The 11,905-nt window shown below is 48.4% G+C and overlaps 1 protein-coding gene and 1 pseudogene across 1 annotated transcript; one reads left to right on the forward strand and one right to left on the reverse strand.

Moving 5' to 3' along the window:
- Positions 1-9,697, reverse strand: part of LOC122915389 — a 46,436-nt pseudogene extending 36,739 nt beyond the window's left edge.
- Positions 9,696-10,347, forward strand: OXT (oxytocin/neurophysin I prepropeptide). The gene is made up of 3 exons (XM_044262205.1): positions 9,696-9,815; positions 9,950-10,151; positions 10,292-10,347. The coding sequence occupies exons 1-3, from the start codon at positions 9,696-9,698 to the stop codon at positions 10,345-10,347; spliced, it is 378 nt and encodes a 125-aa protein (XP_044118140.1).
- The last annotated feature ends 1,558 nt before the right edge of the window (positions 10,348-11,905 follow it).

Consider the following 11,905-nt stretch of genomic DNA (forward strand, 5'->3'; position numbering starts at 1 on the left):
TGTCGTAATTAACGGCCTTATTAGAGGCTGCCTGCATGCTGGCTATGAGACATTGGACCGTGCGGTTGCGGCGCCGGCGGCCATCTTGGCCATCCTGATAATCCCAACCTGGTTCTACAGCTGGGACTGCCTGGGCTCCAACTGGCATGGCAGCATCAGGAGCTGGACCTGATCCGCGTGCTCCCGGGCAGCAGCCTGGATGCCTTCCCTCTCCTCTGTGGTGAGGGTGGTGGTCTGGACCACATGTAAATCATGCCAGGTGAGGTCATAGGCTTGGGCCAGATATTGGAATTCTTTAATATAGTTATCAGGATTGGCCGAAAAGGAGCCCAAACGTTTCTCAATTTGGGAAAGGTCTTGTAGAGAGAAGGGCTCATGAACTCGAACAACTTCTTCAACTCCCGCAACTCCCTTAGGGGGCAGACTAACTGGGGGGGGGGCTTTTGAGCCCTAGTGCGGATGGAGCCATACAGACACATTCACGCAGTCAGGCACTCTTCAGATTCAAACATATTGGACACCCTCCTCTTTGGGTATCTCTAGCTAATGGGAGGTGATCAGTCTCCCCTTCCATTCTTTATGAAAGGATCTAGCTCAAATAGTAGCCCCAGGGCTGTTACAACAGAATTCAATTAAGCACAAAAGATGTTTACCAACAGATTTCAAAAGCGTAAACCTAGTTCCGGCGACCAGCGCTCTGGTATTTTATCCCATTCTGTTAAAGGTTACCAAAGACTTTGAAAGCTACCTTAAGAATTACCCATTAAAACTCTGAGACACACAATTAACCATCAGTTCTAGTCATCTCTTTGCTAGCAGATTTTAACAAATAACAAGAGTCTATTTGACCTTCAGTAAACTTTGATTGGAGTTTCCCGTTTACTGCAGATAAATTTGTCAAGAGTTCCGAAAGGAGTGGGGAAGGAGAGGGGGAGGGGGTAGACGAGGGCGCCGGTTCAGAAATCCTGAACTTAAGGAACCTTGGGGTAAGGGATCGCGGTAAGGAGGAGGAGGAGGAGGAACCAGGGGCCCCTCTTGTTGGTGGGTGGGTGAAGCTCTCCGGGGGTTCAGAGAGAGGAGACAGGGAGGAGAGGTCTGAGTCTTTGGGAGCAGTGGGTGGCAGGGTAGGGGGAGGGGAGCAGGCCAAGAGGACCTGAGAGGTGGAGCAGTGAGAGCAGAGGAAGGGGCGAGAGTGCAGAGTCCAGAAAACCTGGACATAAGGGACCTTGACCTATTTGCCTTGGTGTCTGCCGAGGTTATTTAGGTCCATGAAAATCTGATAGTTAAACGTGCCTTCCGGAGGCCATTGGGACTGATTGTCTAATCGGTATTGTGGCCAAGCGACAGTACAGTAACATCGTTTTCACAGGTCCTGGTCCAGTTCCAGGGTTTTAAGATTGGCCAGCAGGCCTAAAACACCCCCGGGATGTTTTAGGGTCGAATTTGGATTGGGAGGTCCCCACAATTCGTTGCCGGGCAACCCGAGGGTTGGAGGAAGGCGTCCCCTCGTCCACCACTGGGTTGTGGAAAAACTGTGTTGACTGCCGTAGAGGTTAGGACGTCTCCTAGCCTCTCGGAGTCACGGAGGTCACCTGGTGACCAGCGGGGTCCGCCCTGACGCGGCCGCGATTAGGGCAGGGCTTTCCGGAAGGAGGCGCGGAATCAGGGGAAACTCACCACAGCTTCAGAAGTGGCGTTCTGAAAGGCAGGTCGGGTTCGGCCAGGGAAAGGAGAGAGCCTCCCCACTGTGTGGGTGCTCAATCTCCTTCCCGGTTTCGGCACCAAATGTAAAGTTTTTTCCGGCGAGATAAACACAACACCAGGCAAAGTGGGTGCAAGATTTATTAAAAACGCTCTCCAGCGAAGTTTCAGGGCTCAGGAGAAGGGGAGCTGAGAAAGTTGCACCGGGAGGAGGTAGGCACCCTCGGGCGAGGTTCGCGACTCTGGAAAGCAGAGTGGCGGAAGTCGCGCCCAAGGCAGGGAGGAGGGGGCTTTTAAGGGGTCTTGGAGGAAGCTCAGGGGTCTTTTGGAAGTTTCCTTATTTGGCTATCTCGCCTGCTCGTCGGGATCCCATTGGTCCACAGGAGCCCGGGGCGGGGGTCTCAGATTCCTGCTTGGGCCTTTGTTCTCCTGTCTGAGCTCAGGTCCTGTGGCGGGAACTTTTCGCCATCTTTAGTAGCCCTTCCTGCCAGCCCAACAGATCACATTCTGGGTCACAAATCAGGTCTCAACTGGTACCAAAAGATTGAGATCATTCCCTACATATTTTCAGACCACACTGCTCTGAAGTTAGAACTCAATTACAAGAGGAAAGTTGGGAAGAACCCAAATACATGGAGGCTAAAGAGCATCCCACTAAAGAATGAATGGGTCAACCAGGAAATTAAAGAATTGAAAAAACTCATGGAAACAATTGATAATTAAAACACAACTGTTCAAAATCTGTGGGACACAACAAAGGCAGTCCTGAGAGGAAAATATGTAATGATACAAGTCTTTCTCAAGAAACAAGAAAGGTTTCAAGTATACAACCTAATCCTACACCTAAAGGAGCTGGAGAAAAAAACAGCAAAGAAAGCCTAAACCCAGCAGGAGAAGAGAAATAATAAAGATCAGAGCAGAAATCAATGAAATAGAAACAAACAAACAAACAAACAAAAACAGTAGAACAAATCAACAAAACTAGGAGCTGGTTCCTTGAAAGAATTAATAAGATTGATAAACTCCTGGCCAGACTTATCAAAAAGAAAAGAGAAAGGACCCAAATTAATAAAATCATGAATGAAAGAGGAGAGATCACAACAAACACCAAAGAAATACAAACAATTATAAGAACATACTATGAGCAACTAGACGCCAGCAAATCTGACAATCTGGAAGAAATGGATGCATTCCTAGAGATGTATAAACTACCAAAACTGAACCAGGAAGAAATAGAAAACCTGAACAGACCCATAACCAGTAAGGAGATTGAAGCAGTCATCAAAAATCTCCCAACAAACAAGAGCCCAGGATCAGACGGCTTTCCAGGGGGAATTCTACCAAACATTTAAAGAAGAATTAATACCTATTCTCCTGAAACTGTTCCCAAAAATAGAAATGGAAGGAAAACTTCCAAACTCATTTTATGAGGTCAGCATTACCTTGATCCCAAAGCCAGAAAAAGACCCCATCAAAAAAGAGAATTACAGGGGTGCCTGGGTGTCTCAGTGAGTTAAAGCTTCTGCCTTCGGCTCAGGTCATGATCCCAGGGTCCTCTCTGCCTGGCAGGGAGCCTGCTTCCCTTCCTCTCTCTCTGCCTGCCTCTCTGCCTACTTGTGATCTCTGTGTGTCAAATAAATAAATTAAATCTTTAAAAAATAGAATTACAGACCAATATCCCTGATGAACATGGATGCAAAAATTCTCACCAAAATACTAACAAAAAGATCCAACAGTACATTAAAAGGATTATTCACTACGTCCAAGTGGGATTTATTCCAAGGCCGCAAGGTTGGTTCAAAGCTGCAAATCAATCAACGTGATACAATACATTAATAAAAGAAAGAACAAGAACCATATGATACTCTCAATAGATGCTGAAAAGGGGTTTGACAAAGTACAGCATCCTTTCTTGATCAAAATTCTTCAAAGTGTAGGGATAGAGGGTACATACCTCAATATCTTCAAAGCCATCTATGAAAAACCCACAGCGAAAATCATTCTCAATTGAGAAAAACTGAGAGCTTTTCTGCTAAGATCAGGAACACGGCAGGGATGCCCATTATCACCACTGCTATTCAACATAGTACTAGAAGTCCTAGCCTCAGCAATCAGACAACAAAAAGAAATTAAAGGCATCCAAATCAGCAAAGAAGAAGTCAAACTATCCCTCTTTGCAGATAATATGACACTTTATGTGGAAAACCCAAAAGACTCCACCCAAATCTGCTAGAACTTGTACAGGAATTCAGTAAAGTGTCAGGATATAAAATCAATGCACAGAAATCTGTTGCATTTCTCTACACCAACAACAAGACAGAAGAAAGAGAAATTAAGGAGTCAATCCCATTTACAATTTCACCCAAAATCATAAGATACCTAGGAATAAATCTAACCAAAAAGGCAAAGAATCTGTACTCAGAAAACTATAAAGTACTCATGAAAGAAATTGAGGAAGACACAAAGAAATGGAAAAATGTTCCCTGCTCATGGATTGGAAGAACAAATACTGTGAAAATGTCTATGCTACCTAAAGCTATCTACACGTTTAACACAATCCCTATCAAAATACCATCAATTTTTTTTAAGAAATGGAACAAATAATCCTAAAATTTATATGAAAACAGGAAAGACCTCGAATAGCCAGTGGAATGTTGAAAAAGAAACCCAAAGTTGATGGCATCACAATTCCAGACTTCAAGCTCTATTACAAAGCTGTCATCATCAAGACAGCATGGTACTGGCACAAAAAAGACATATCGATCAATGGAACAGAATAGAGAGCCCAGAAACAGACCCTCAACTCTATGGTCAACTAATCTTTGACAAAGCAGGAAAGAACACCCAGTGGAAAAAAGACAGTCTTTTCAACAAATGGTGTTGGGAAAATTGGACAGCCACATGCAGAAGAATGAAATTGGACCATCTTATACCACATGGAAAAATAACTCCAAATGGATGAAAGACCTCAATGTGAGAAAGGAATCCGTCAAAATCCTTGAGGAGAGCACAGGCAGCAACCTTTTCGACCTCAGCCGCAGCAACTTCTTCCTAGAAACATCACCAAAGGCAAGGGAAGCAAGGGCAAAAATGAACTATTGGGACTTCATCAAGATCAAAAACTTTTTTTTTTTTTAAGATTTTATTTATTTATTTGACAGAGAGAGAGATCACAAGTAGGCAGAGAGGCAGGCAGAGAGAGAGAGAGAGAGAGAGATGAGGAAGCAGGCTCCCTGCAGAGCAGAGAGCCCGATGCGGGACTCGATCCCAGGACCCCGAGATCATGACCTGAGCCGAAGGCAGCGGCTTAACCCACTGAGCCTCCCAGGCGCCCAAGATCAAAAACTTTTGCACAGCAAAGGGAACAGTCAACAAAACCAAAAGACAACTGACAGAATGGGAGAAGATATTTGCAAACTACATATCAGATAAAGGGCTAGTATCCAAATCTATAAAGAACTTATCAAACTAAACACCCAAAGAACAAATAATCCAATCAAGAAATGAGCAGAGGACATGAACAGACGTTTCTGCAAAGAATATATCCAGATGACCAACAGACACATGAAAAAGTGCTCCACATCACTTGGCATCAGGGAAATACAAATCAAAACCACAGTGAGATACCACCTCACACCAATCAGAATGGCTAAAATTAACAAGTCAGGAAACAACAGTTGCTGGCAAGGATGCGGAGAAAGGGGAACCCTCTTACACTGTTGGAAGGAATGCAAGCTGGTGCAGCCACTCTGGAAAACAGCATGGAGGTTCCTCAAAAAGTTGAAAATAGAACTACCCTATGACCCAACAATCGCACTACTGGGTATTTACCCTAAAGATACAAATGTAGTGATCCGAAGGGGCACGTGCACCCAAATGTTTATAGCAGCAATGTCCACAACAGCCAAACTATGGAAAGAACTTAGATGTCCATCAACAGATGAATGAATAAAGAAGATGTGATATAGGGGCGCCTGGGTGGCTCAGTGGGTTAAGTCGCTGCCTTCGGCTCAGGTCATGATCTCAGGGTCCTGGGATCGAGTCCCGCATCGGGCTCTCTGCTCAGCAGGGAGCCTGCTTCCCTCTCTCTCTCTCTCTGCCTGCCTCTCTGTCTAGTTGTGATCTCTGTCTGTCAAATAAACAAATAAAAAAATCTTTAAAAAAAAAAGAAGATGTGACATATATATATATATATATGTATATATATAATGGAATACTATGCGGCCACCAAAAGAAATGAAATCTTGCCATTTGCAATGAAGTGGATGGAACTAGAGGGTATTATGCTGAGCGAAATAAGTCAATCAGAGAAAGACAATTATCTTATGATCTCCCTGATATGAGGAATTTGAGAGGCAAAGTGGGGGACTCGGGGGGACGGAAAAAAATGAAACAAGAGGGGATCAGGAGGGAGACAAACCATAAGAGAATCTTAATCTCACAAAACAAACTGAGGGTTGCCAGGAGGAGAGGGGTATAGAGAAGGTGGTTGGGTTATGGACATTGGGGAGGGTATGTGCTATGGTGAGTGCTGTGAAGTGTGTAAGCCTGACGATTCACAGATCTGTACACCTGGGGCAAATAATACATTATATGTTAATTTACAAAAAAGAAAGAAAATGAACAATAACAAAAATGTTGGTCCAGGTGGGCCTGGCCTAATCAGGTGACCCTTTAAAAGAGGCTTCCATCTACTCAGATACTTGAAGCCCCAAAGTGTCTCTCTCCCTCTGGTGCTGGCCTTGAAGAAGCCAGCCATGCGTTCTACTGCTGCAAGGGATTGAATTCTGCCAACAATCTCCCAGGCTACTGGATGGAATTCAGTCTGGCTGATATCTGGACCTGACCCCTATTGAGACTGTGAGTAGAGGACCCATCTAAGCTGTGCCCAGACCCACAGAAACTGTGGAGTAGTAAGTGGGTGCTGTTTTAAGCTGCCAAACTTGTGATTTGTTATGTAGCAGCAGAAAACAAGTCTGCCTTTCAGATATCCATCTTGTCTCTTTCCTAGGTCCTTCAAGCATCGGCTTAATTTTAAAAAAATTACAACATGCCTCTGCTTTTCTCCATTGCCCTGACTACCTCCTAACCTACTGAGCTAGGTTTACTGTTTGATGCCTCCCCACACTCTACTAGAATATAAGCTGTTGCGAGCAGGGTCTTGTGTCTGTCTGGTTCACTGACATCTCAAGCATCTGTCCCCGGACCCTGTGCATCTTAAGATAAGCAGTCCTTGGACAGCTGTCAGAGCACCAGCCCTGCAGGGTCCATTATGCTAAGGAAATTTTATGTGCATGTATTAACTTGGGTGAGGTCAGGGTGTCCCAAGGATAGGAAGGAGGCCTTGCTGGGGCTGCCTCTAGGGTCAAGGCCTTGGCCTTCTAGTCCAGCAATGCCAATGAGCTGATTTGGGTGAGAAATAAGACGACTCTCTGATGGGTAATCAGGTCAGCCTGAGCAGCCCCTCCGTGCTAGGCAGCTCACATGAGTGTCTCAGGGTCAGCCAGGCCCTGTGACCTGTCCAGCCCCAACACCCGAAGCATTCTCCTGGAGGAGGGTCAACAAGAGGGCTACAGTGACTGGGGCCATGCCAGTCTCCTCTTCCCCGAGGGCAACATCTAGGGCCTGGCTGCACTGAGTCTGTTCCTTCTGACACTGGCCTCCTTTCTTCTGTGCTATTGCAACGTGGGCTACCCCACCCCACCCCCGGGGAGCACTTGGAGATGGGGTTTAACCTGCAGGAGTTATCACCAAGGGTTCTGGGGACCCACAGCTGTGGAAGGGAAGGGGTGGATACAGAATTGGGGAGAGGGAAAAGTTCCATGGGGGCCTCAATTGGCCTGTGCGGAGCTCAGAGCTGAAAGAGTCTTTCACAGTTGCCCACTGTGGGGCTAGATAGGTATTGGAGGTCAGCCTCCTGGGAAGGGTATGATCTTGGGCCAGGCTACTCTCTGCCACTGAGGAAGACCCTGGCTGGTTGCCAGCCAAAGTCTTCCTGCTGGGGGTAAGTCCCCCCTCCTTTTTTTTTTAAATGATTTATTTACTTATTTAAGTAATCTCTACACCCAGTGTGAGGTTCAAACTCATGACCCTGAGATCATGACCTGAGGAGAAACCAAGAGTGGGACTGAGCCACTGGCAAGTCCCTTCTTGAAGGACGATTGGTGCTGAGTTTCTCCCTCTTCATGACATTGACTAACATCCCCTCCACTGAGGCACTCTTTCTTTTATTTGTAATTATTTTCATTTTAAGATACATTAAAGATGCAGGGTGCCTGGGTGGCTCCGTTGGTTAAGGTTTGCGTTCTGCTTAGGTCAGGATCTCAGGGTCCTAGATGGAGCATCAAAATTTCAGGCTCTGCTTCTCCCTCTGCCTGCCACTCCCCCTGCTTATGCATTCTCTCTCTCTCTCTCTCTCTGAAAGTAAATAAATAAAAAAATTTTTTTAAATTTTTTTAAAATTAAAAATAAAAAATTTTTAACAAATTACAAAAAAGGGGCACCTGCGTGGCTCAGTGGGTTAAGCTTCTGCTTTCGGCTCAGGTCATGATCTCAGGGTCCTGAGATAAAGCCCCACATCGGGCTCTCTGCTCAGCGGGGAGCCTGCTTCCCCCCTCTCTCTCTGCCTGCCTTTCTGCCTACTTGTGATCTCTCTGTCAAATAAATAAATAAAATCTTTTTAAAAATTACAAAAGAGGGGCGCCTGGCTGGCTCAGTGGATTAAGCCGATGCCTTCGGCTCAGGTCATGATCTCAGGGTCCTGGAATCAAGCCCCGAGTGGAGCTTTCTGCTCAGCAGGGAGCCTGCTTCCCCCTCTCTCTCTGCCTGCCTCTCTGCCTCCTTGTGATCTCTGTCTGTCAAATAAATAAATAAAATCTTTTTTAAAAAATTACAAAAGAAACCAAGTGTATTTATATTCAGGAATCAAAATGTTAAAACAAATCTGTGAAATATGCTTCTTTACTTAAAACCTTAGATACAAGGGCACCTGGGTGGCTCAGATGGTTAAGTTTCTGCCTTGGGTACAGATCATGATCCCAGGCGCTTGGGATCAAGTCCTGCATCGGGCTCACTGCTCAGGTGGGGAGCCTGCTTCTCCCTCTCCCACTCCCCCTGCTTGTGTTCCCTCTCTCGCCGTGTCTCTCTCTCTCTCTGTCAAATAAATAAATGTCAAATAAATAAATGTCAATAAAGTCTTAAAAATATTTTTAAATAAATAGTAAATAAATAAAACATTAGCTAAGATCTGGTGTCATTAACTGCCATAACGTCAAAGGGATGAGTCTAACAACATTTAGAGACACTTGCCGTAGCTGTGATGTGATGGGAAAATAGCTGTCAGTTGATGTGTGACAAAGCCACAAGGGTTGCAAATTCCACTGTGGCTAGTTGACCACCCCATAGTTGAAGCAAAAGGTTACATTTCAGTTACAGGTTAAAGAAAATAAAGATCTTTCCCTATTCCAGTTCCAGGTGCAGGGGTGTGGGTGTGAGGGTGGAAGGTGGGTCCCAGGAAATTGGGGTTCGAGCCAAGGAAGCTCCCTAACAAAAGAGACAAGACTGCCGCGCAACCAGCCAAGAAGGAGAGATGGGGAGTCCTGCCCACCCTCCTCTGGCCTGGAGGGGTCCAAGTGTCTGCTCTGTAATCCTTCCCCCACCATACTGGGAAGCCAGCTACATAGTTCTGGTTGGGCCGCAGACCCTCATGCTCCCTGCCCCACTCCAGGGGGCCCAGGCCACCCGCCCCCGCACGGCCTTGTCTTCTACCTCCCCTGCCCCCAGTCCATCAGCCGCTGTGGTGACAGTGACCTGGCCAGGCCCCTGCAAATGAGGGGGCGCGCCGGGCGCCCAGGGTCTGACCCGCAGCGACCAGCTGTGACCAGCCATGCGGCGGCCCTCTTAGCCAGCGCTCCGCCCGCACAGCCAGGGCCATTAAAAGGCGGGTCCCCCAGCCACCGCCGCAGCAGCCGCCCCCGACCCAGCGCACCCGCACCATGGCTGGCCCCGGCCTCGCCTGCTGCCTGCTGGGCCTCCTCGCCCTGACCTCCGCCTGCTACATCCAGAACTGCCCCCTGGGCGGCAAGAGGGCTGCGCTGGACCTCGATGTGCGCCAGGTGAGCCCGGGCTGCGTCTCGCCGCCCCTGCCCGCCCCGGGTCCGGGGACTTTAGGGGACCTGCGCCCCCTTCCCGCGACCGCTGCCCCCGACCTCGCTCAGCCCTCGCTCCTCTGCCCCTGCCCTCCCGCCAGTGTCTCCCCTGCGGCCCTGGGGGCAAAGGGCGCTGCTTCGGGCCCAGCATCTGCTGCGGCGACGAGCTGGGCTGCTTCGTGGGCACCGCCGAGGCGCTGCGCTGCCAGGAGGAGAACTACCTGCCATCGCCTTGCCAGTCCGGCCACCAGCCTTGCGGGAGCGGTGGCCGCTGCGCCGCCGCCGGCATCTGCTGCAGCCCGGGTGAGCGCGGGCCGGGGCCGGGGAGCGGAGACCCGGGAGGGGCCGGCACCGGGGACCAGAGACCTGGAGGGGGCCGGGGACCGAGCACTCGGGGATGGGAGCCAGCGGGACCGGCCCTGACTCGGCGTCTCTCCTTCCAGACGGCTGCCGCGCCGACCCCGCCTGCGACCCCGAGGCCGCCTTCTCCCAGGGCTGAGCCGGATGGCCCCGACGGTGGTGCAACACCACGAGAAATCATGAAATAAAATAAAGCAGAGTTTTCCCCCTCTAACTCGACTGGCGTCTTGGTGTCGGAAATGGGAAGGGAGGGCGCTGGGGGAGCCCCGACGGTCGCGCCTGGCGGAAGCCGGCGTCTCTGGCTCTGGGCGTCTGAGCGCGCTGTTCCAGCCCCGCAATCCCGCAGCGGGAGATAAGGGAGGGGGGACAGCAGGACCGGCTTCGAGGGAGAGGGTAATAGACCCCATCTTCCCGCTCCAAACAGAGCTGGGAATCTACAGCAGGTGGATTAAGAGGAACTTTCAAAGAACCGAAAGGATAAGGTGGGTGGGGCCGGACAAGGAACAAGAGGAAGAGGAAGGAGCCCCAGGGACGGGTGAATGACTTCCCTAAGTTTGGAGTGAGGCTTGAGCCCCACCTGAGGGCTGGGTTTGGGGCTCCAGAGGCTGCAGGGCCATCAGGTCTCCAAGGAGAGGGACTCCAGGCCACAGGAGGCCGCCGGGACTCAGAGGCACCCAGCTGTGGCCAGCTCCTTCCTCTGCAGTGGAGGAACTGGGCGGGGCTGGGGACCCTGCAGGACAGGAGTTCCGGAGAGCCCACCGCCACAGAAATGACCACAAAGCATGCTGCCCTTCACTTACTCATGCCACTGGGCAAGCAATTTCAGAAGGTGCAGACCACACTCCCAGGCCTAGTAAAACAGGAACAGATCACTCTCGTGTGAGAAAAAAAGATAATTTCTATGGCTTTCTCTCACACTGGAGGCCGCAGAGCACTGCCCCGTGGCAGTATGTGGAGAGAGAAAAAATGTGCTGAAGAGGACTGTAAGATTTTCTTTAAATAAATTACCAAAACAGGGAAAACTAAGCTATGGTGCTAAGAAGTCTTGAGTAGGGTGGTAACTGAAGGGGGTCCAAGAGCAGCTCAGGGGTGCGGTCATATCCTGCTTCCTGGCCGGCCAGCTGGTGAAACAGGAGTGTTCATTTGTGGAAAATATAACCCAGCATGCTCGTGATTTGACTTTTTATATGTATATAATATGCAAATGAAAGTTTTGAAAAAGGAAAAAAATATCATACTGCTGAAATGTATGGAGAGAATAGAGATGAGGCTTTTGGAGTTTTTTTTTTTTTTTTAAAGTGCTTATCATTTCATTCTTCTAAAGTAATCCATATATCCAATGTGGAGCTCAAACTCATGAACCCGAAATCAGGTCTCATGCTACAAGGACTGAGCCAGCCAGGAGTCCCTGAGATGAGACTTTTGAAAACCCCTGTGGCCTATAGCAACCTGGACTACAGTTTTTTCTCTTTTTTTTTTTGCTTTGAATGTATTGATTTGTTCTTAGATTTCACATATTAGTGAAACCATATGGTGTTTGTCTTTTTCTGTCTGACTTATTTCATTTAGCTTAACACCCTCTGTGTTGGTCCATCTGTGTTGTCACAAATGGCAAACTCTTACCCACCCTTTTTCATGGCTGAGTAATATTTCACCATATAGACCAAGGTTCCTTTTTTTTTTTTTTTTTAAGATTT

Source organism: Neovison vison, chromosome 8, assembly GCF_020171115.1.
Source record: "Neovison vison isolate M4711 chromosome 8, ASM_NN_V1, whole genome shotgun sequence".
In the NCBI taxonomy this organism is placed as follows: Eukaryota; Metazoa; Chordata; class Mammalia; order Carnivora; family Mustelidae; genus Neogale; species Neogale vison.